General features: G+C 44.0%; 1 protein-coding gene across 1 annotated transcript in view; it reads right to left on the bottom strand.

The window, feature by feature from the left end:
• Positions 1–25328, bottom strand: part of NTRK1 (neurotrophic receptor tyrosine kinase 1) — a 170547-nt gene that overhangs the window by 22823 nt on the left and 122396 nt on the right. The window contains exons 12-14 of the mRNA XM_077467839.1: positions 4393–4539; positions 3638–3768; positions 1080–1252 (exon numbers count right to left, since the gene is read on the bottom strand). Of these exons, the coding sequence (XP_077323965.1) occupies positions 1080–1252; positions 3638–3768; positions 4393–4539 (451 nt within the window). The remainder of the gene's footprint in view (positions 1–1079; positions 1253–3637; positions 3769–4392; positions 4540–25328) is intronic.

The following is a 25328-nucleotide window of genomic DNA, read 5'->3' as shown; positions in this document are numbered from 1 at the left end:
CACAGTTTAAATCACATTGTCCCTTCTATTTCTGTATATGGATGATGGCACTGTAATTATTTTAATAAAAAAAAAAACTAATCTAAATACCCTTTTCCTAATCGGTCACGTGACCCAGCTCTCTCCCAGCCTGTCTGCAGGGAAACAGTAGCAGGAGGAGCTTCTAGTCCTCTGCTACTAGTCACATGTTTGGAAAAAAAGAATACAGAGTAAAAATAAATAATTGATATCAAGAAACTGTTTTAAATTGTCATACAAATATATATTTTAAATTACATTTTTATAATGTTTTGGCAATAACATGGTGTGTGTGGATTTCTGCCAATCACAGGCTGTGTCACGCCCCTCCAGCCTCGAGTCTTTGAGTAAGAGGCAGGTAAAGCCTCCATCAATCTACATGTAATATCCCGCCCCCATTGTATATAGCTGGTTAGTCGGTATGGAGGAGGGAGGGAGTGGGCTGTCATTTACCACTGTGTATACACCCTAATGCATGACTCTAGAGCAGTGGTCCTCAACTCCTGTCCTCAGGACCTACTAACAGGCCAGGTTTGTAAGATAACTGAAATACATCACAGGTGATATCATTTGCTGCTCAGTGATTGCAGTATTCTAGTCTGCATTTCCCTAAGGTAATACTTAAAATCTGGCCTGTTAGTGGGTCCTGAGGACAGGAGGTGAGCACCACTGCTCTATAGTCACATGGGCTGCTCAGATGTGATTGGCAGAAAATGCTCAGCACAGAAAACTGTGCGTGTGCAGAGTTGCCAACACTGCTTTGCAAAATCCTTAGATGAATTGGGGACATGGACAGAAGGGGGAGATAGAGAACAGCAGGATCAACCAGGTGTTTTGCAGAATACATAAAACGATCTCATAGCGACTAAGTGAGTATGAACAGCATGGAATACACCATTTGTTGCTAGTTTTTTTTTTTTAATGATGTGGATTTAATGACACTTTTATTTTGACTTTCCCATTTAACTGGTAAAATGCTGTCCAAATCTCAAGATTTTTTGCTGAAGATAAAACCCCTCATCCCTAGTGATTGATATGTATGGGTTGTGGGTTGTTCTGACCTGAGGAAACGGTTGAGGTCTCCATGTTTCATGTACTCAAACACCATGAGGAGAGGCTCTCCATCAGTACACACGCCATAGAACTTCACAATGTGTTCATGTTGTAGGACAGTTAGAAGCTCGGCTTCACGCTGGAAGTCCTGTTTTGCACTCTCCGTTGCTTCTTTAAGGGCCTGGAAGGACACAAGCATTTAGCATTCTGAAAGATTTATCAGTGTATTAAATAAACAGAGCAATATCTTTGTCAAGACCCGGATCTGAACTTGCAACCTCTGTTGTGTCTGGCAGTATCTCTTTTTGCTGAGATGATGGACAGTGCCTTTCCTGATTCCTTATACAACCCTGCCCTGTGTCTCTTGACCTTGAACCCTTTGCTCCTCCCATGAACTTCCTATTTGGGCCATGCCTTTTCACTTCCTGTTTGCCAGATTATTGTGTTCTCTCCAGCCAATATCTCACCCATGTCACTCCTGCTTTCATCTTTATCTTCGCTACCACTCATTACCGACCTTTCGCTTGTTCCTCGACTATGCTTCTGCTTGATTCCAACCTGCAATCACTCATTCCTGACCTTTGGCTTGTTTACTGACAACACTTCTATTTAAATCTTACCTACTCAATGTGCACACTGTAATAAAAATAATGAAACTATCAGAACAACTCCTTAACTCAAATGTGTTGCTTAGAACCTGATAGATTTTCCAACCCACCCCCCCCCCCCCCACCTTATTAGTATGACACTCACACTTATTGCCACCCTCTTAGATCTAATGTGCAGCACTACAAAACAAAAAAAAGAGCATCCAATATGGCTTATATGTTTCGAGGGGCAGCCTCTTGGATCTGAAGAAGAGGGGCTGCCCCTCAAAACACGTAAGCTTGGTTCTGAAGAAGGAGATGGCCCCTCGAAACGCGTAAGCTTGGCTCTAAAGATGGAGGCTGCCCCCCGCAACACATAATCCTAATTGGACGCTTGCCGTGTTATAAGTCAAGTGTAGTGGGTCTGGCTATAGTTGCATCATTATTCTTTGATATGATTGCTGTTTATATGTGTTTGTGAGTACATCACTTGCTTTTATCCATTAATAAAGTATCTATTAAAGTAATGAGCTAGGCTGGTGCACCCTTTTTTTGTTGTTTTGTAGTGCTAAAAATAATTAAAACTCAACTTGAATAGTGGAAATCCACCTCTCAACCCATAGAGTCCATGACTTTTTTGCAGGCCTGGGATTTAAGCATTATCTCAAGTCTTTGAGATATCAACAATGACTAACTCTTGCATTTACTAAAAATTAAGAAATCTGTTTTAAGTGGACTACCTCTCTAAATGCAAGGTGTAAAGAACCAAAAAGACTCTTAGATGCTCTATATCAGAAAATACAATTCAGACATAGACAGTTGATGACAGCTTCTCCATCTGGCCTCTTTTTTGTCCAGATGGAGCAACATTCCCAATGTCTAGGGTAAAAGGCCCGCCAGGCCTGAACAAGGATTCTCAAGGAACAAAATCATTACAAAACTTTGACTAACTGCAGTGGTCTTCCCCTTCCTTGAGATTGTCTCTTTCTCCATTAACATAAAGCAGTGTTCCAATATAACAGAGAAACTGGCTAAGGAGCAAAAGACCGATGAGAGCTTTTCATCATAAAAAATGCGACTGTGTGAAGGCTCTATCGGACTTTTGCTGGTGGAATTTTCGGCTAGCAAAAGATTTTCAGACGGAAAAAGTTTCTATCGGAAATTCGAATCGTCTGAGGCAATTCCGACGTGCAAAATTCCGACGTATGCTCGGAAACAATTTGACGCATGCTCGGAAGCATTGAACTTCATTGACGGTCGGAATTTGATGTGACCATGTGTAGGCAACACAAGCTTGAGCAGAATTCCGTTGGAAAAACCATCCAAGGCTTTTCCTAGGAGAATTCCGATTGTGTGTACGCGGCATAATGTCACGTACACGCGATCGGAAATTCGGCCAGCAAAAGACCGATGAGAGCTTTTCATCGACCATGTGTAGGCTCCATCAGACTTTTGCTGCCGGAATTTTGGCCAGAAAAAAGTTTGAGAGCATGTTCTCAATTTTTCCGATGGAAATTCCGATCGTCTGTGGCAAGTCCGACACTCAAATTTCCTATGCATGCTCGGAAACAATTCGAAGCATGCTCGGAAGCATTGAACTTAATTTTCTCGGCTTGTCGTAGTGTTGTACGTCACCATGTTCTTGACTGTCGGAATTTGGTGTGACCGTGTGTAGGCAACACAAGCTTGAGTGGAATTCCGTCGGAAAAACCATCCAAGGCTTTTCCGACGAGAATTCCGATCGTGTGTATGCGCCATAACACATCTGACTGTTCTCTAAAGTCTATGGCCAACTTTAGAGTCCAAACATAATCTTTTCAGAGTGTTGGTTATATGACTCTTGGCTTGGTGTGTAACATCAGTCTTAAGGAATACTTTCTAAATCTAAGCAGAGCTAATTACCTTCTGTATAAACACACAGAGGTAACATAAGAATTTGCATTTCTTAAAGAAAAATGAATAAAATACTTTCAAGTCACCTTTACAGCCACCAGGGTCTTCTCCTGTTCTGAACTCAGGCTGTAGCATTCGGCCAGATAGACTTTGCCAAAGGCCCCTTCACCCAGCTCCCACTTGGGCAAAATGTCCCTTCTCTTGATATGCTGGACACCTGTAAGGTAACATATCTCAGTCACTCAAAGGCAAAAGTACAAGGGGCTTATTAAAGCAGACAAAGTGGTAAACTAAATCTTATAGTTGCTTTGATGCAATGCTGGAGTATTAAACCTTATCACATACCGTACTATATCAGAAGACCACCAAAAACTCCATGAATGAAAAAAATATATTACATAATATAAACTGGATAATATATAGCTCTTAATTTTAAATGCAAACTTAGCATATTGGCCACAGGACACACAGTGGTCAGTTTTGACCGAATAGGTGCACTTTAAGTGAAGCAAGCAAGTTTGTTCCCTGAGAGATGTATAGAAATCGTTTACAGTTCTACCAATGTAGATATCATTATATTGTCTAATCAAATGTCCACAGAATTCCTTTGGATGTGCACCAACCCTACTGCATATTTATATCCTGGAAGAAATCTTCAAACCACGAGTCCTTGGAAACCAAAGCCAATTGGAAACTATGGAAGTGCTGCCTGCATAGTGGTCTTTTTAGGCACTTGGGCATACTTGGTTCTATGGCAGATGTCCTTCTAGGAAAGACCTCTGCCAGTCTATACCTAGCCATAGTACCTATCTGGCAATTACTGCTATGGGAAGGAACTCACATGCATCGCAGAAGTATTGAGGATTCTCAATAAAGTTTGGTTTAACCCCGTCCAGCTTTCCTTCAGCAGAAGTAAGAGGACTGGCCCCAAAATTCATGAAATGGAGAGACATTGCCAGGTCGTCTTCTTGCGCCAACACAGCCGCTCCTAAAACATAAATACAAAAAAAGTGAATACAGATTTACGGAAAGTATCCTACGCCAATAAGATAATAAAGGAAAGCCTAGCCGCTCTCTGGCTTATTTAAAGCTCAACTCCAAGTAGATATAAAATTCACACATTTAAGCTGCTTTGTATTAAATGCATTTGTTCAAAAGTAAATTTGTATCTGTATCTTGCAGTTCCTGTACAGCAGAGCCTAGAGTGGGAGAAGAAGTACAAGGAGCCAATCAGTTATTGTACAGTACTCATGTGCTAGCAAGGAGCATGCTCATAGGAAGAGAGATCAGGGTAAAGGGGAGTTGAGCTCACCATTCTCCTGCTTCTCCCTTCACAGTCCATTCACAGGATGTGCGAGGGGCAAGACCTGTAAGTGTTATTTAACCCCTTTTTGTCCAGTCCCGGCATTTTTTTTTAACAGGGTCTTTATGCTTGGGGGCTAGCAGGACCAGACAATCATGTGACCGCTGCGATTGTGGTTGTTGTCACGGGTCACATGATCGGGGCCCGTCCTGCTGGCTCTCAACCATTAGTGGAGACCGGGGGCAATTAGTGCGCCCTCAGCACAGAAAGCTCTGCCATCCATGGACACATGTGTGCACTCCGAGGGCATTAATGCCTACTCCCTATGGCGTGGGTGGCAAGAGGTTAACGGCAGCTCAACAGAAAAAGGTCTTTGTCCTGCCAGACAGGGTTGTCCTGTGTGGTAGAGATGTGTAAAGCTCAGGACTGGATGGACAGAAATACAAGACCCTTGGCAGATAAAACAGCTTTCTTATCAGTATGTATTTAATTTGTGTGTTTAATGGTTTGGCATGAGTTCAGCCATAATAAGAGAGCATTAGAGCCGGTTCACACAGCGGGCGATGCGAGGCGACACGACTCGCCTCGCCTCGCTCTCGCAAGTCGCCCCCGTTCTGTACAATGGAACCGTTCTGAGAGGAGCGACTCGAGTCGCTCCGACTCAGAAAAAAGGTTCCTGTACTACTTTTGGGCGACCTCGGGGCGACTTGCATTGACTTCTATACAGAAGTCATTTGCAAGTCGCCGCTGAGGCCGCGGCAGGTCGCGGCGAGGCAAGTCTGAGTCGCCTCACCTCGCCTGCAGTGTGAACCGGCCCTTAGAAGAACAGAAGGTATGTGTACAGCGTGGCAGATAATAAATAAATATATTTTGGAACACAGTTCTACAAACTCCTTAAAATATGCAAGTGCCATAAATCCTCATTGGATACCTGGTATATTTAACTAAAATAAATGTAAACAGCTTAAAAGACAAGAGTTCTGTATTGCACAACTAGAGTTCACTGGTGCCATATTCCAAAACTAGGGCTCACTGTTGTCGTATTTTAAAACCAGGGCTCACTGTTGTCGTATTCCAAAATTAGGGGTCACCGGTGCCATATTCCAAATCTAGAACTCATTGGTGCCATATTCCAAAACTAGGGGCCACTGGTGCCATATTCCAAAACTAGAGCTCACTGACTGGTGTTCTATTCCAAAACCAGGGCTCACTGATGCTGTGTTCCAAAACCAGGGCTCTCTGATAAAATATTACAAAACTAAGGCTCACTGGTGCCATATTCCAAAAATAGAGCTCACTGACTGGTGTCATATTCCAAAACTAGGGCTCACTGATGTTGTATTTCAAAACTAGGGCTCACTGATCCCGTTCTCTAAAACTAGGGCTCACTGATACCATATTACAAAACTCAGGCTCACTGGTACCATATTCTAAAACTAGAGCTTAATGACTGGTGTCATATTCCAAAACTGGGGCTCACTGATGCTGTATTATAAAACCAGGGCTCACTGATCCTGTACTCTAAAACTATCACTCACTGGTGCCATATTCCAAAACCAGGGCTCAATGGTGCTGTATTCCAAACTATGGCTCACTGGTACCGTATTTCAACACTAGGGCTTAATGGTGCCATATTCCAAAACTAGGGCTCCCTGATGCTGTATTCCAAACTAGAGCTCACTGATGCCGTAGAACTCACTGGTGCCATGTTCAAACTGCTTAAAGAACAAGAGTTCTGTGTTCAACAACTAGGGCTCATTGGTGCCATATCATCCATCCATACCATCCAAAGCTTGGGTTCACTGGTGCCGTATTTTAAAGAAAGGGCTTACTGGTGCCTTATTTCAAAACTAGGGTTCACTGGTGCCACATTCCACAGCTAACGCTCACTGGTGCCATATTAAAAAGCTAGGGCTTAATGGTGCCATATTGCAATACTAGGGTTCACTGGTGCCATATTACAAACCTAGGGCACACTGGTGCCATATTCCAAAACTATGGCTCCCTGATGCCATATTTAAAAACTAGGGTCCCCTGATGCTGTATTCCAAACTAAGGCTCCCTGATGCTGTATTCCAAACTAGGGCTCACTGATGCTGTATTCCAAACTAGGGTTCCCTGATGCTGTATTCCAAAACTAGGGTTCACTGATGCTATATTCCAAACTAGGGTTCCCTGATGCTGTATTCCAAACTAGGGCTCCCTGATGCCATATTCCAAAACTAGAGCTCACTCATGCCTTATTCCGAAACTAGGGCCCACTGGGCTCAGTGCCCAGGCATGGATAGCTCTAAAGAAGGTTCACCCTATGAGCATCTCAAGAACCTGCTGAGCAGGGAGCAGAGTTTGAACCGTAAGGAGAAAATATGGCTTCCCCCATGTACATATAAATAAATTATACACAAAAATAAGGTTTGAAAATAATAACACACATTGAGAATATTTATCTTAAGCTGATCTTCTTAACTGGTTTATCTAATATAAGCAAACATTACGGAGTAAAGTATCTCTTTAAGCAATACATAAATGTTAAACATTTGTCAGAAGGTACTAAATGAAAAATACTTTATAAGTAGAGAAGAAAAAAAAAAATCAAAAGGGGAGTATCCCATTAAAATATTTAAATTACATTACTGGCTCCACACAAGCCCCTCCCTCCATCTAAATTAGAGCAGTCCTAAGATTTTAATCATTCCACTAAAATAGGAATAGTCGGGAAATAAGATTGTGTTTTTAACTGCTTCCACATGGTATGTAGTCCCTAAAGACCCAAGAAGTCTCTCTGTAGTACAAAAAGCTCGGGCAATCTATACCTTTAAATGGCTGCTTAAATGCTCTTGGCCGTTCAGTAATGTCTCAAGTCATTTTTTCCATTTACTGAGTAATATGAGCAGGATACAAAATGGAAGACAGATCAATATGTGCATAGTGTGGGCAACATAGAAACAGGGAATTCAGAATGCTATACATATATACAAATATATACATATATATATATATATATATATATATATATATATATATATACATATATATATATATATATATATATATATATATATATATATATATATATATATATATATATATATATATATATATATATAAATAAATATAAATATATATATATATATATACACATACACTTTATTAAGTACACCTTTATTAAGTACAAGTACACCTGTTCAATTGCATGGTAGCACAAATTGCTAATCAGCCAATCACATGGCAGCAACTCAGTGCATTTAGGCATCTAGCCATGGTGAAGAGGACTTTCAGAAGTTTGAAGCAAGCATCAGAATGAGGAAGAAAGGGGAATTGATTGACTTGGAACGTGGAATGGTTGTTGGTGCCAGACAGGGCTGGTCTGAGTATTTAAAAAATTTCCACGCACAACCATCTCTCAAGTTTACAGAGAATGATCAGAAAAAGAGAAAATATCCAGTGAGCGGCAGTTGTGTGGACATAAATGCCTTGCTGAGGTCAGAAGAGAATGGGTTCTAGATGATAGAAAAGCAACAGTAACTCCAATAACAACTCGTTACATCCAAAGTATACAGAATGCCATCTCTGAATGCACAACACATTGAACCTTGAAACAGATGGGTTACAGCAGCAGAAGACCACACCCGGTGCCACTCCTGTTAGCTATGAACAGGAAACTGAGGTTACAATTCACACAGGCTCAGGGGCGGACCGACCATTGGGCCACTCTGGCACTGCCCGAGGGCCCCGAGCCACTAGGGGGCCCGATCAGGTTTGCCAGCCTCAGTAAAACCAGGGAAAGTATGTAAAAATCTATGTTTCTTTTACATCTGTCTCTGAAATGTCCCTTACCGACATCCTTTTTGGTCTAAAAATCCTGAGATTATAGCTGCCCCACCTCTCCAGTACCTTCTCAGCCAATAGAAACATGTCTGTGTATACTGTGTGTACATGTATGTGTATACTGTGTGATTGTATACTGTGTATTTGTATACTGTGTGGCCCCATAAACTCAGATTGCCTGGGGGTCCCATAATATCCTATTGCCCGGGTGCCCCAGAGTTGTCAGTCCACCCTTGCACAGGCTCACCAAAATTGGACAATAGAAGATTGAAAAACGTTGCCTGGTCTCTTGAGTCTCAATTGCAGGTTTGATATTCAGATGGTCGGGTCCAGAATTTGGCGTAAACAACATGAGAGCATGGATCCATCCCGCCTTGTATCAATGTTTCAGACTGGTGGTGGTGTAATGGTGTGGGGGGATATTTTCTTGGCACCCCTTGGGCTCCTTAGTACCAACTGAGCGTCATTTAAATGCAATGGCCTACCTGAGTATTGTTGCTGACCATGTCCATCCCTTTATGACTTCAGTGTACCCATCTTCTGATGGCTCCTTCCAGCAGGATAATGCCCCATGTCACAAAGCTCCAATCATCTCAACACTGGTTTCTTGAACATGACAATAAGGTCACTGTGCTCCAATGGCCTCCACAGTAACCAGATCTCAATCCAATAGAGAACCTTTGTGATGTGGTGGAATGGGAGATTCCCATCATGGATGTGCAGCCGACAAATCTGCAGCAACTCCGTGATGCCATCATATCAATAAGGACCAAAATCTCTGAGGAACGTATCCAACACCTTGTTGAATCTATGCCACAAAGAATAAGGGCAATTCTGAGGGCAAAAGGGGATCCAACCCAGTACTAGCAAGGTGTACCTAATAAAGTGTCCAGAAAGTGTATATATATATTCTCTATGAGAATAGTACTTATAGTGAACCTATTATGGATTAAGAAAGAGTAAAGTAACAACAGTGCTAAAAAAATTATCAGAATTGTTCCTCCTGTGGTCTGGGACCTCTCAACTAGGGACACACGCTTCAATCAAGTCCTTTACCTCTTTGATTCTCCCAACTTGTAGCTTTTGCACACACCAAACCATCCCAGTAACCAACAAGGAGATTCTGTGTTGTACACTGAAATACCCCATTGGATAGAAAGATGGTGCCAAAGCTCCAGACCTCAGAGAAATCAAAGACCCTGACAGCAGAACATGGCCGGTTTTGGTTAGTCTCAGACCATGGGGAGAAAATTGGTTGAGGGAGGCAGAGTGTGGACTGGTCACCTCATGCCCAAGCAGAAAGATGACCAGAGAAGATGGGAGCCCTATGCTTTCCCTCCTAGTCAGAAAACTTTTCCTGATGCTACTTCTGTCCCTACCAGGCGGGGTACCTTTCCCCTCTCTCCTCACTCGCAAGATGTGTGCAAACCCCCAGGGTCTTAAAAAGTCTTTGTCTGACCCAAGATGGCTGCTAGAGTTACATTGGGCGGCATCATCCAACTGGATCACTTACCCAGTGACCCAGAAAACCATAGAGGTACCATGTTCTTAACTTCCTCTGTAACTGCAGTGTCGTGGCAGAAGAGTGCCACCTGCAGTGGAGAAAGTAGACTGCACCTTCCCATATATTTATTGCAGGTATTAATATAGCACCGACAATTTACATGGTGTTTTACATACTGTACATTCACATCAGTTCCTGCCATTAAGGAGCTTACAATCTGAGGTCCCTGTCTCGCATGTATACCGTAAACACACGCTTATGTATAATAGGGTCAATCTGGGCAGGAGCCTATTAACCTACCAGCATGCTTTTGGGGTATGAATGTAAGGCCCAGAATGAAAAGAGAAAGAAGAAAGTAGTGCAGGGCCTGGAATGACAGTGTGTAGGGGGAAGACAACAAATGGTTAAATCAGGAAAGTGTGAGAAGAATGGTATGGTACAGATTGGAGAAGACAGAGTGGGAGGAGCGGTATTTATTAAGGAGGAGGCGGGGACTTCCGGGGCAGCAGAGAAAGGGGCATAAAAGAGAAAGCAGTTTCCCACCCACCCTCCCTGTGTTGTAGGTTTATTCGTTTGTTTCTTTTTATTTCATTTCATGTGCAGTGGAAATCGGTTTTGTCATAGCAGGGGGGTAACGGCTGTGTTTTTGGTCTTTGATGGTGTCAGAAAACATATGAGATGGAAGTGTTGGGGGGCTCGTCGGTAGTAGGCGCCCCTCTGGTGTATTCCAGTATAACAGTTAGCTGGAATATGGTAATGGTTGCCATGTGGGAAGGGGGTTGTCTCCAAGCTTGTGTGGTAGGGCTGGAGGCCTATCATGGAGAAAAGGTCCCGCAGTGTAGTGGTGGAAGATGAGTGAAGTTCGGGGTGCCGTCAAAGACCAAAGGACTGAGGTGTCGTTACAGATGTTATATGTTAAAAGTTTTTGAATTATTAATATTTTATGGTAATGGTGGCACTGTGGCAAGGGGGTTGTCTCCAAGCTTGTGTGGTAGGGCTGGAGGGCTATCATGGAGAAAAGGTCCCGCAGTGTAGTGGTGGAAGATGAGTGAAGTTCGGGGTGCCGTCAAAGACCAACAGACTGAGGGTGGACAGTTGTCGTTACAGATTTTATATGTTAAAAGTTTATGAATTATTAATATTTTATGGTAATGGTGGCACTGTGGGAAGGGGGTTGTCTCCAAGCTTGTGTGGTAGGGCTGGAGGCCTATCATGGAGAAAAGGTCCCGCATTGTAGTGGTGGAAGATGAGTGAAGTTCGGGGTGCCGTCAAAGACCAACAGACTGAGGGTGGACAGGTGCCGTTACAGATGTTATATGTTAAAAGTTTTTGAATTATTAATAATTTGTTAATTAAAGGCTGCTATGGCCATTTAAATGCCAAATTCAGGTGTGGTCTAGTTCATTTAGAATGGTAAGAAGGGCATTGTGGAGTATGAGTGGTTGGGCAGTTTAAGAAGGTTGGGGGCTACACTGGTCAAGGAAATTGTAGAACCTAGAGGAAACCCATGGAGAACATGCAAGCTTCATGCAGATAGTGTCTGGAGAAGAATTCAAACCAGTGACCACAGTGCTACAAGGCCGAAGTGCTAACCGCCAATGACTTAATATGCCAATTTCATTACAATAATACCAGGTGATCCTGGTAATGGTAAGAAGGGGGTTGTGGAGTATGAGTGGTTGGGCAGTTTAAGAAGTTTGGGGGCTACACTGGTCAAGGAAATTGGAGAACCTAGAGGAAACCCATGGAGAACATGCAAGTTTCATGCAGATAGTGTCTGGAGAAGAATTCAAACCAGTGACCACAGTGCTACAAGGCCGAAGTGCTAACCACCAATGACTTAATATGCCAATTTCATTACAATAATACCTGGTGATCCTACCTTGAGTGTTCTTGTTTGGGCACATCCTTCTATAGCATGATAATTGGCTTCCTGTTTTGCTCCTGCACTGTCACCCTATCACATGAAACACTGGTGGAGACAGCAAGTGGCCATGCCAACACATATTGCACAAGCATTGTCCTCTGTGTTCGTGCAGAGCAAAGTCAAAGTAGATGGGATGTGGCTAAAAGAAGGTGCAGGAGGTCAGCAGCACTTGTATGGTTGAAAAAAGGTGAAAACAAGTATTTTATTTAAAAAAGTCTATTGTTTATGATACCCAGGGCTTTATCTAACTGTCGTCTAAATGGGGTGTAGATCTACATTAACAATAAATGAAGCTCAAATGTCTGCTTCTGTCAGCGGAGAAGAAAGGGTTTATGCTAATTGCTCTGTAGACGGACACACTTTCGTGGCAGCTACTTTTTCCATCTTACCCCTTTGCACAGTCTACTCTAGCTTGCCGGGCCCTGGGGAAAAAGACGCATCAAACCCATTTAAGGCTTGAGTCAATTTCAAAAGTGAATTAGCAGCTTCTTCGAGGCTGGCGCAGGGAAAAACCAGGACTAATGAAGTGCGGCTTCCAAACACCGTCTCCTTGCTTTAGTTAAAGTCTAGAAAATGCAGTTATGCATATTGCCGAAATACAATTTCGGCACCACCACTCGGACATTTAAAGCTGAACTCCAGGTAGACAGCAAAAATACACAGATGGGGCTGGAGTGAATGGTCCAGTGTACCCTTTACTGAAAGGGCTCATTTACACTTGCTTCGACTTAAAACACATTAAGGCGCCTACCTCTTCAACATTATTTTTTGATGTGTTTTTGATGCTTCTGTGACGCTTCGGTAATGCTTTTTTGAAGCTTTATTGAAGCTTGGCAAATGCCCCATGTGTGGTGATTATCTATTTGTTTTAAATGGACCAGTAGAACCCCAGCTCAGTAGTAACCCCACTCATCAGATCCTTAGCTCATTAGTACTCCTGCTCAGCAGATCCCCAGCTTATTAGTACCCGCGTTCAGCAGATCCCCTGCTCAGTAGTAATCCTCAGCTCTGCTGTTCCTCCTCCCTTCCTGGTCACTGCTCACCTCCTGCTATATAGGTCCAATGCTGATCACCATGTGTGACACCTGGTTAGGTTCTCATTCTCAGGTATCCTAGCTCTTCTGATCTTCTGCTGCTCAGTCCTCTCTCTCTATGGTCCCCACTCACCTTCTGCTATAGTGCTCCCAGGTTGTACACCACATATGTTGTCTGCAAGTCTGGATCCTGCTCACCTTCCTGCTGCTCCACTGTACACTAGATGTGACATCTGCACCAGACACTTCCAGAATATATACACACATGAACCAGAAGTGACTGCTGATAACATCTTTCTGGTTCAATTGTTGGTTTCCCAGTGCGTCTTGGGACAACTTATAACTTCAATACCTCCAAATAGACGTGCAATTCGGTTTTGTCCAAATTTTTGGTTATTCGGAGATTCGGATACATTCAAATCTCCGAATGAAATAGCAAACCAATTTCCTTGATATTTGTTAAATTTTGTTTCATATATTCATTTTCAAATGAACTGCAAATTTTCACAATGATTCAAATTTGGATCGGTCGAAAAATTATTGACCGAGTCGAATTTTGTGTAAAGAATAGCTGGTTGTTAAGGAGCGGGGCCGGGAAGCCGGCTGCCATGTCTTTAACAACTGATGACTCCTCAGCTGTCAGTGGGCCTTGTGACATCATTGACAGAGAAATGCTGGCTCCACGACATCATAATGGGATGGGGTCACCCATTGATGTCTTTGGATGATTCCGCCTCTTAGGTCGCGTACACACGGGCGGACTGTTCGCCCAACTTTGTTCGTCAAACAGTTTGAGCGGACAGTCCGCTCAAAATTAGCATGGACGGACTTGACCACACACGACGAACGAACAGTCCGCTGAAACTTGCGCGATGACGTGAACAGCACGTACGACGGGATGAAAAATACGACGTCCAATACACTGCAATGCAACCTTCGCCGTGTAAATCCTTTCTGAGCATGCGCGGAGTTTGACGAACAAGCCTACACACGGGCGGACTGTCCGCTCAAACCAAGTTTCAGCGGACAGTTTTACGGAAATTCCGAAAAACTTTGTTCGTCAGACTGTCCGCTGAAACTGTCCGCTGAAGCCCACACACGAGCGGACTGTCCGCCGAAACACTGTTCAGCGGACAAAGTTGGGCGAACAGTCCGCCCGTGTGTACGCGGCCTTAGTTATTTAAGAAATCTCAGACGACGGAGCAGGCAGATGGAGCCTTCAAAGAAACCGGAGGTTTTTTTTGGGGGGTTTGGTACTGTGATGGGCATCGTGATTGGGGATGGATCTACAATGGGTGACAGTTGGACTTGACAAAACTTTTTGTGTCTATACTCACTTTTTACACTGTTTTTGGTGAATGGGTAGGGTTACATACTGTATTTATTCACATGGGGTGGGCTGGGATCTAGAGGCCCCTTTGTTAAAGGGGGCTTCCATATTCCAATAAACCCCCACAACCACCGCCCAGGGTTGTGGAGAAGAGGCTCTTGTTCCCATCAACATGGGGAGAAGGTGCTTTGGGGTGGGGGGGTAGAGTTATTCTTCAAACAGAATTTGAATTGGCCGATCATTTTTCAGATGGTCCGAATTTGATTCCCTCTGAAGATTTGGAATTCATTAGAAAATAATGAACTAAGCGGAATTAAAAAAAACGAAACAAAACTAAAGAAATTACGAAATTAATCAACAAAACCAAATTAGTAACAACGAATCTTTCCGAAAGGAAACAAAGCAAATGTTTCCAGTCTAAAAGGGAGGATTCCTCCCAATGTCTAGCTCTATAACAAAGCACAGTTAACGCTGATTAACGGCTTCCCGACCGAATCGCATACATTTACTGCAGCACAATGGCACCGCTGCGCAAAGCCCCCCTGTCTATATACAGGGTTTCCATTAAGACCCGTCGGGTCCCCCGCTGCACAAATGTCAATGGTCCCAAAAAAGTGTCAAAAGTGTCCAATCTATCCGCCGCAATATCACTAAAAATCGCAGATCACCACCATTTGCTAGTAAAAAAAATAAAAAAATGCCATAAAAATGTCATGAAAGTTTGTAGACGCTATAACTTTTGCGCAAACAAATCAATATACACTTATTGCAATTTTATTTTTACCAAAAATATGTAGAAGAATATATATTAGCCTAAACTGATGAAGAAATTCGTTTTTTAAAAACATTGTCGGGGATATTTATTATAGCAAAAATTAAAAAATATATATATTTTTTTTTCAAAATTGACGCTCTTTTTTTGTATATAGTGCAAAATATAAAAACCACAGAGGTGATCAAATAGCACCAAAAGAAAGCTCTATTTATGGAAAAAAAAAGGAAGCAAATTTTGTTTGGGTACAGCATTGCATGACCGCTTAATTACTGGTAAAGCGACACAGTGCCAAAGCAGTGATGGCAAACCTTGGCACCTCAGATGTTTTGGAACTACATTTCCCATGATGCTCTGGCACTCTGCAATGTAATGGAGCATTATGGGAAACGTAGTTCCCAAACATCTGGGGTTCCAAGGTTCGCCATCACTGCCTTAAAGCAACCTTTCACATAAGTAAAATGTGTTCAGCAATCTTGCACTTGTGAAGATGAGGGAGAAAATACTTGTTTCCCACTGCTTTGATATTGCTCAAAGTCCACTGCAAAACTGGATTTACTGGTCTACTGGATTCCCCACAGTTCCCACTGGTTCCTCTATTTAAACCTTGTGTTACTTATGTATTCTGTAATCAGATGAAGTTAGAGGGAGGAACCAAAGAGAGAGCTATAGAGGACCCAAGAGATCAAATCTCCTGGAAATGTCAGCAAGAGGAATTAGTAAGAGAGATGAAGAGAACAAACGAGATTGGCACTCATGGAAGTGTCAATAGTAGGAATCAATGAAAGCTGTGGAAAGCCTAGGCGATAGACACGTCCAAAACTGTTATCACGAGGAACAAGTGAAAAAGCTGTGGGGAACATATGGGAATGATAGACCCGGAACTGTCATCAGAAGGAACCAGTAGGATAGTGAGGCCAGGAACGGAAAAGACAGAAAAAAAAAAGTAGTGCAGGGCCGGGCATGACAGTGTGTTTAGGGGAGACAATGCATGGGTTAATATGAAGAGATAAGAGGGGAGGGGACAGTGAGTAAAGTCCAAGGGGGAGTGGTAATATTTAAGAAGGAGGCGGGGCTGGGCTGGGGAACAGAAAGTTGTGGAGAAAGAAAGGAGGAGGCAGTTTGCCCACCCGCCCTCCCTATATGTTGTCTGTGTTTGTTGGTTTATGTGTTTTCTTTCTTTCAGGAGCATGGCAGATGGTCGTCATGGCAGCTGTGGATTGGCGGTGTTTTGTTGGTCTTTGACGGTGGCAATAAACATATGTGATGGAAAGGGGTGGGGGGCTCATCGGTAGTATGTGCCCCTCCGGTGTATTCCAGCGAAAGGTTAGCTGGAATACTGTAATGGTTGCACTGCAGGAAGGGGGTTGTCTCTGAGCTGATTATGCGCTGGAGGCCTATCGTGTGGAAAAAGGTCCCGCAGTGTATATGGTGGAATATGTGTTGGAGTTTGAGGGTGCCGTCAAAGACCAACAGACTGGAGTTAAATAAGTTGTTACGGAGGTGATATTTTGGTATATATTTGATATTGGAGTTATTTATATGGTGTGAATAATAAACAGGCTGCTATGGCCATTTATACTCCAAAATTAAGGTGTGGTCTCATCATTTTAGAAGGGTAAGCCCTTGTACACACAGTCGGAGATTCCGACGGAATGTGTCCGATCGGACCATTTTGTCGGATATTCCGACTGTGTGTGGTCTCCATCGGACTGTTTCCGTTGGAGTATCCGACGTACCACGTTTTCCAACTTGTTGGTAAAATTTTCAGACAAAATGCTCCGATCGGACATACTCCGATCATGTGTAGAGAATTCCCATCGGACAAAGTGCCACACATGCTCAGATCAAATTCCTACATCAAAGCTATTGGCTACTAGCCTGATGGTAGTCCCGTTGTAACAAAATAACGTCATCACGTTCTGAACGATCGGATTTTCCGACAACTTTGTCCGACCGTGTGTATGCAACAGTTTCAGACAAAATCCGTCGGACATAATCCGACGGACAAAATCCGACGGATTTGGTTGTCGGAATCTCTGACCGTGTGTACAAGGGCTAAGAAATGGGGATGTTGGAGTACAAGTGGTATAGCAGTAAGAGGCAGGTTGGGTACCTCCGAACTACACTGGTCACGTTGTGGAGAATCCAAGAGCTCAAAACCCCTAGAACTGTTAGAAGGAGGAACCAATAAAATTAGTAGAAGACCTAGGCTAGAGACACTCCTGGAAATGTAAGCAGGAGTAACCAGTGAAAGAGCTGTAGGGAACCTAGCAGATTGACACTCCTGTAAACGTCAGCAAGAGGAACCAATGAAAGCTGTGGAAGACCTAGGGAATCAAAACTCTTAGCCCCTGTACACACGGTCGGAGATTTCAACAACCAAATCCGTCGGATTTTGTCCGTTGGATCTTGTCCGAAACTGTTGCATACACACGGTCGGACTAAGTTGTCGAAAAATCAGATCATTCAGAACGTGATGACGTTATTTCGTTACGATGGGACTACGTTCAGGCTAGTAGCCAATAGCTTTGATGTAGGAATTTGATCTGAGCATGCGTGGCACTTGGTCCGATCAAAATTCTCTACACATGATCGGAGTATGTCCGATCGAACCAGTTGGTCGGAAAATATTTCCAACAAGTTGGAAAATTGGGTCCGACGGATATTCCGATGGAATCAGTCCGATGCATACAACACAGTCGTATTATCCGACAACACGGTCCGATAGGACACATTCCGACAGATTCTCTGACCATGTGTACAAGGGCTTAAAAGTGTCATCAGAAGGAACCAGTAAAAGACCTGCGGGGAACTCAAGAGACTGAAACTCTTGGAAGTGTCAGCAGGAGGAACCATGTGAAAGTTGAGAAGGCTCTATGAGATTAACTCCCCTGGAAGTTTCAGCAGGATGAACCAATGAGAACAGCAGGGAACCCAGGAGATTAAAACTTCTGGAAATGTAAGCAGGACTAACCAGTGAAAGAGCTGTAGGGAACCAGGGGATTAACACTCCTGGAAATGTCAGCAGGAGGAACCAGTAAAAGCTGCAGAAGACCTAGGAGATCAACATTCTTGGAGGTGTCAGTGAAAGAGCTGTAGCGAACTCAAGAGACCACAATTCCTGGAACTGTAGGACTTTCAGCAGGAAGAACCAGTGAAAGCTGAGGACCTAAGAAATCAACACTCCTGGAAGTATCAGCAGGAGGATCCAATGAGAGCTGCAGGGAACCCAGGAGATTGATACTCTTGGAAGTGTCAGTTTCCCTGTGGATTTCAGGTAATTATTTCTCAGGATCAAAGCAGAGTTCAAGAGCACAGGAAAAGTAAATATTCACTATCCTCTTCATGGGTATATTTGCTTGATTAATTTTACTCACGTTACAAGATTACTTTAACTCAATGGGTGGGCAGAAATAGATAACGCCATCTCCATACATGAAAGTCAAGGACAACCAGGCATCTAACATTTTCATGGAAGGCCCTCAATAGAAGGACCCACATTTCATCTTAAGCCCCGTACACACGAGAGGACTTATGTCCGACAGACTTCCGAAGGAGTTCTGCCGGAGTTCTGCCGGAGTTCCGAAAGAGTTCTGACGGACTTTTCGAATGAGCGGACTTGGCCACACACAATCACACTAAACTCCAATGGATTCGAACGTGATGACGTACGACTGGACTCGAATAAGGAAGTTCATAGCCAGTAGCCAATAGCTGCCCTAGCGTCGGTTTTAGTCCGTCGGAATAGCATACACACGAGCGAATTTTTCGGTAGGAACTGGGTCCGGTGGAGTTCCGTCGGAAAAATTTGAAGCATGTTCCATTTTCTAAAGTCCGTCAGACTTTTGCGAATCAAAAGTCCGTTGCATCCCACACACGATCGAATAGTCTGACGGAATCATTCCGTCAGACTTTGGATGTTGAAAAGTCCGCTAGTGTGTACGGGGCTTTAGTCCTTGTACACACGTTCGGAGATTCCGACAACCAAATCCGTAGGATTTTGTCCGTCGGATTTTGTCCGAAACTGTTGCATACACACGGTCGGACAAAGTTGTCGGAAAATCCGATCTTTCAGAACGTGATGACGTAATTTCGTTACGACGGGACTACGTTCAGGCTAGTAGCCAATAGCTTTGGTGTAGGAATTTGATCTGAGCATGCGTGGCACTTTGTCCCATCGGAATTCTCTACACATGATCGGAGTATGTCCTGCAGGAGCATGTTGTCGGAAAATATTCCGGCAAGTTGTAAAATTTGGTCCGACGGATATTCCGACGGAAACAGTCCGATGCAGACCACATACAGTCGGAATATCCGACAAAACGCTCCGATCGGACACATTCCGTTGGAATCTCCGATCGTGTGTACAAGGGCTTAGTATGTTCAAGCACAGAGATTTCACCACCAGAGTGTTTGAGATGCGCGTATGTGCGTGTGCGGGGGTGGGGGGTTATGCTAACAAACATTCAAATATTAATTATAGGTGGAATTACCCTTTTGAAGAAATAATCGTTTTAGCTGCAGTATTTCAATTTTCAGAGTGAAAATTCCCCTGAATCTATTTGCACAGTTTTTATCTCGTTAACCGGCACCCCGGAGCTCGTAACAGAGCATTGTGAAGAGAGGAAATTTGCTGATGTGTGTTTATTTAGCAAATACAGAGAACAGAAAAAATTTTTTTTATGGTGGAAGCGGTTGTCACGTCGTCCGAGATGTATTGTTTGGACAACCTCAACTTCACCTTTTTATGCATTTTTCTTACCTCTTACTTAAAGCTCTTTTCTAGGCTAGTGTGTATCCCATAGGCGCTCGTTTTACGACAATGCGCTGCCTCTGAATATCCATTTAAAGATAACCTTGGCTTAAAAAAATAATAATAGCCTGCTGATACTGAGCTCTCCTATGCTAGTGGCCTGGCTGTTAAAGGTCCTATCATGACATTCAACTTTGAGAAACAAGGGTACCTACAACCGATTTTTCTGATTGTCGGTAGAGAATTCCGACGGACAAAGTGCCACGCATGCTCACATCAAATTACGAGACCAAAGCTTTTGGCTACTAGCCTCTACGTAGTCCCGTTGTTCGCAACGAACTCACTACGTTTCCGAATGATAGGATTTTCCGATGACTTTGTCCGATCGTGTGTATGCAACACCAGTTGCGAACAAAATCCGTCGGATAAAAATCAGACGGACTTCGTGGTCGGAATGTCCGACCGTGTGTACAAGGCATAACTCAAACATTTACTCACAGCAGCCAAGGCTTGCATTCCAGCATTATGGAAAAATACAAGCCCCCAACAATAGCTCAATGGCCGGCAAGGATTTGTGGAAAGCCTCACCATGATCCAGAAGGAACAAGAGGATAAATATTGGAAGATTTGGACCCCCTCACTTTTTTTTTTACAGAGATCAGATTCCTTTACCTCTCAGTCGTAATTTGTCCTTCTCTTTTATATACAACAGTATCCATTCTCTGTGACTTGGTAGATGGAACTATCCGAGAGGGAGATGATTTATTTAACCCAACCCCCTGCTGCCTTGCTCTTCCCCTATCCCCTCCTTCTCCCCCTTCTTCCCTCTCTACCCTTATCATATCTCCCAAGGCAGGCCATATCTATCATATCTAAGGCAGACCATACATAGAGCAAATTTCTTTCCTGCATCCATGGGTTGCAGGAAAGAAGTTTGATGGATTCCCCCATCAAGCCCATCAAGCTGAGCTATGGTGTACTCCTGGCGGGGGGGGGGGGGGGGGGGGGGGGGGGCGACTGAGGAAGACAATGATTATTGCTTGCGGCTATACCAGCTGTTGCCAATAATCGTAGGCAAAATCAGGCAAGTTGGTTGTACCCAAGTTCAGTAATTAATAAATTTGGTACATTCAGCCTGCCCATACATGATTAAAATCTCAGCCAGTTCCTGCTGAACTGACCGAGATTCAAACTGCATATGGCCGCCCTTTGTTTTTATTATCTCTTGCTGTTATTTTCTTTGTGGAACACACTATTGTACACCTTCTATAATGGTTTTCTTCTTCTTGAAAAATTAATAAAATATAATTTGACATTCATTGCTAGCTGTCGACAATTCCTTGACACACCACGCATCTTCTGTTACGTGTTGAGGCACTTGCTCTTCTTATATCTGTATGTTCTGGGCTGCTGGTTGTACTAAACACCAGTCCATTAGGGGCACAGAGGAGCTTCCCCCCTAATCCATGCGCCTGGCCCCTAATCTACATGCAGGGCGCCAGAGGCATGGATTCCAATGGGGGTTTTCTTTTTGAAGCACATGAGTAGAGCCAGAGGCTCTAATAGGCTTCAAAAAAGGGTGGGCTCAGGTTGCAGAGCATTGCTGTCAACCATCTACTACGGGGGGGGGGGGGGGCTGGACTGATCACCCTTGTCCGTCTCCCGTGAGGGGGGGGGGGGGTTTGTTTGTTGGAAAATATTGATAATATTCAATATTCCATGCGTCAGAGGGGGCAGGGTCACCGGATGGCCCCGCCCTCCGTTATATAAGAACTGTCAGAAGAAGAGAAGCATCACACAACGGGAGCCTCTTATTGCGTGGAGCGGCCCGAGAACGAAGAAGAGACGCCATGGAGGAAGATGCCGGACGAGAACACTGGAGCAAGAAGAAGCTGATCGGTGGAAGAAGAAGATGGAGGAAGAAGATGAAGAAACCGAAGGATGAAGAAAAGAAGAAGGAAGAAGACCAGAAGAAAGAAGATGAAAGAAGACTTTAATAAATGACTTGTCAAAGAGTGTCTTCTGCCATTTTAAACCCTTTTGTCACTATTTTGGTGAAATGGTAGGTACCCCCTTACCATTTCAGACGGGGGGCAGGATCTGGGGGTCCCCTTGTTAAAGGGGGCTTCCAGATTCCGATAAGCCCCCTGCCCGCAGCCCCCAACAACCACTGTGCTATCCAATTACCTCTAGCAATGACTGAATAGTAAATATTGACAATGTATGGCTGGCCTAAATGATGCTACCTATCTCTGTAAATGGCATTACTGTAGCCACTATTGTTATGAGATCTATTACTTGTGTTCAGCTTAAATTATAGTCATCAATTCCCTGTTATCTTCAGTTTTATGACATCCTGCCTTCCTTCCATTGATATATATTGATCCCACAGTCTTGTAGAAGGCCAAGGTGAAAGGAAAAGGAAACACAGAAGCCTTTTGCTTTGAATTAGCAAGGTATGGAGACCCAGGGGTGCTTAATATACTGGAGATACAACCAAAATTGGAAATCATTTTAAAAGCAGCAAAGGTTGAGGCCATGTTCATTGACATGTTAGCAACAACAAATGCACGGCCAAGATTCACATTAAAAGTGAACTCCAAAAAGGCATCTAAATACATAGTTATATTTTCTATAAAGCCTTACCAAAATATTTGTTATATTTGTCCAGTGATCCAGACAGCACAACTTCACGAGACCTCTCTGCAAATTAAATTGCAGATAAGCAAAACAACCTGGTCTAGGACCCGCCCCAGCCTGTGATTGGGCAGTGTTGGAGCCGAAGCACACTGGGTGGATCATCGTTCAGATTTTTTCAGAGAAAGCAGCATAGCAGTCATTCAAATGAAGAGATCATCCACCAGTGGTGGCTGGTACTCAAAATATTTGGGGGGGGGCGCACAAAAAAAAAATCATCAATAGCAGCCACTGTGCCATCCAACGCTGCCACTGTGCCCATCAAACGCTGCCACTGTGCCCATCAAACGCTGCCACTGTGCCATCAGATGCTGCCACTGTGCCCTCAAACTCTGCCACTGTGCCCTCAAACGCTGCCACTGTGACCTCAAATGCTGCCACTGTGCCATCAATTGCAGCCACTGTGCCAAACGCTGCCACTGTGCCCATCAAACGCTACCACTGTGCCTTTAAACGCTGCCACTGTGCCCTCAAATGCTGCCACTGTGCCATAGATTGCAGCCAATGTGCCAAATGCTGCCACTGTGCCCATTAAACGCTGCCACTGTGACCATCAAACGCAGCCACTGTGCCCATCAAACACTGCCACTGTGACCATCAAACAATACCACCGTGCCATCAAATGCTGCCACTGTGCCATCAATTGCAGCCACTGTACCATCAAATGCTGCCACTGTGCCCATCAAACGCAGCCACTGTACCATCAAACGCTGCCACTGTGCCCATCAAACGCAGCCACTGTACCATCAAATGCTGCCACTGTGCCCATCAAACGCAGCCACTGTACCATCAAACGCTGCCACTGTGCCATCAAACGCAGCCACTGCCACCATCAAACACAGCCACTGTGCCCATTAAACTCTGCCACTGTGTCCATCAAATGCTACCACTGTGCCATCTAACGCTGCCACTGTGCCCTCAAATGCTGCCACTGTGCCATCAATTGCAGCCACTGTGCCATCAAATGCTGCCACTGTGCCCATCAAACATGGCCACTGTGCCAAACGCTGCCACTGTGCCCATCAAATGCGGCCACTGTGCCAAACGCTGCCACTGTGCCATCAAACGCTGCTGGTGTGCCCATCAAATGCTGCCAGTGTGCCCATCATATCCATGAATCTATCTATTGGTGATAGAGGAGTGGCAGGAGAGAGAGGGCGGGACCTGTGCACCCATAATGCACGGGCAGCCACTGTCATCCACCAATCCAGCAGATCCTCTCCACGCATGGAAATCACCAAGCGTCACCACCATTAATAAAGTGAACACTCACCAGACTATAAGCTGTATCAAATACACCAATCACATTGTGTTTTACAAACACAGTTTGAACAAAACGCGTCAGATTCTCAGTGATGATGTCATGCCGCTGCACGACCCGGGTCGGCAGTGGCTCTCTATATGTTTTTTTTTCTAATTCACCTGTCTGGCTTTTATCCTGTAGTGTGTATCCTTGTAATAAAAATACCACACTATCACCGATCTTTGTTGGCCCCTTGGTGAGCTTTATTCATTATAGTGGGAACTGAATATTGCTAGTATTTGGATGCCTTTATACGTCCATGAACTTTAATGGCATCCCAGTCTTAGTACATAGGGTTCAATATAGAGTTGGCTCATCCTTTGCAGCTATAACAGCTTTAACCCTTCTGGGAAGGCTGTCCACAAGGTTTAGGAGTGTGTCTATGGGAATGTTTGACCATTCTTCCAGAAGAGCATTTGTGAGGTCAGGCACATACGTTACACGAGAAGGCCTGGCTTGCAGTCTCCGCTCTAATTCATATCAAAAGTGTTCTATCACATTGAGTTCAGGACTCTGTGCAGGCTAGTCAATTTCCTCCACCCCAAACTCTTTGATCTATGTCTTTATGGACCTTGCTTTGTGCACTGGTCCATAAAGGACTGGGGATTATTGTGTGGGGTTGTTTTACGGGGGTTGGGCTTGGCCTCTTAGTTCCAGTGAAAGGAACTCTTCAGCATACCAATACACTGTAGACAATTTCATACTCCCAACTTTGTGGGAACAGTTTGGGGATGGCCCCTTCCTGTTCCAACATGACTGCGCACCAGTGCACAAAGCAAGGTCCATAAAGACATGGATGAGCGAGTTTGGGGTGGAGGAACTTGACTGGCCTGAAAAGAGTCCTGGCCCCAACCCGATAGAACACCTTTGGTGTGAATTAGAGACTGCGAACCAGGATTTCTCATCCAACATCAGCGCTTGACCTCACAAACGCGCTTCTGGAAGAATGGTCAAACATCCCCATAAACACACTCCTAAACCTTGTGGACAGCCTTCCCAGAAGATTTGAAGCTGTTTTAGCTGCAAATGGTGGGCCAACTCAATTTTGCAACCTACGGACTAAGACTGGGATGCCATTAAAGTTCATGTGTGTGTAAAGGCAGGCATCCCAATACTTTTGGTAATATAGTGTATATCCTGGGAAGGGTCGTGCACTAGTGTGACGTTAGCGCTGAGACTCCGCCCGACGTGTTTTGTCCAATCTTATTAGAAATATATTGGGATTGCTGTATTCATTACAGCTTATGCTCTGGTGAGTGCTCACTTTGTTAAAGGCGGTGGCACTTGGTGATTTCCATGCACAGAGAGGATCCGCTGGATTGG

Source organism: Lithobates pipiens, unplaced genomic scaffold (genome assembly GCF_037356315.1).
Source record: "Lithobates pipiens isolate NorthernLeopardFrog02 unplaced genomic scaffold, aLitPip1_a1.2 Scaffold_62, whole genome shotgun sequence".
NCBI lineage: Eukaryota > Metazoa > Chordata > Amphibia > Anura > Ranidae > Lithobates > Lithobates pipiens.
The sequence above is the reverse complement of the archived record's forward strand: the minus strand, read 5'-3'. Positions and strand labels throughout refer to the sequence as shown.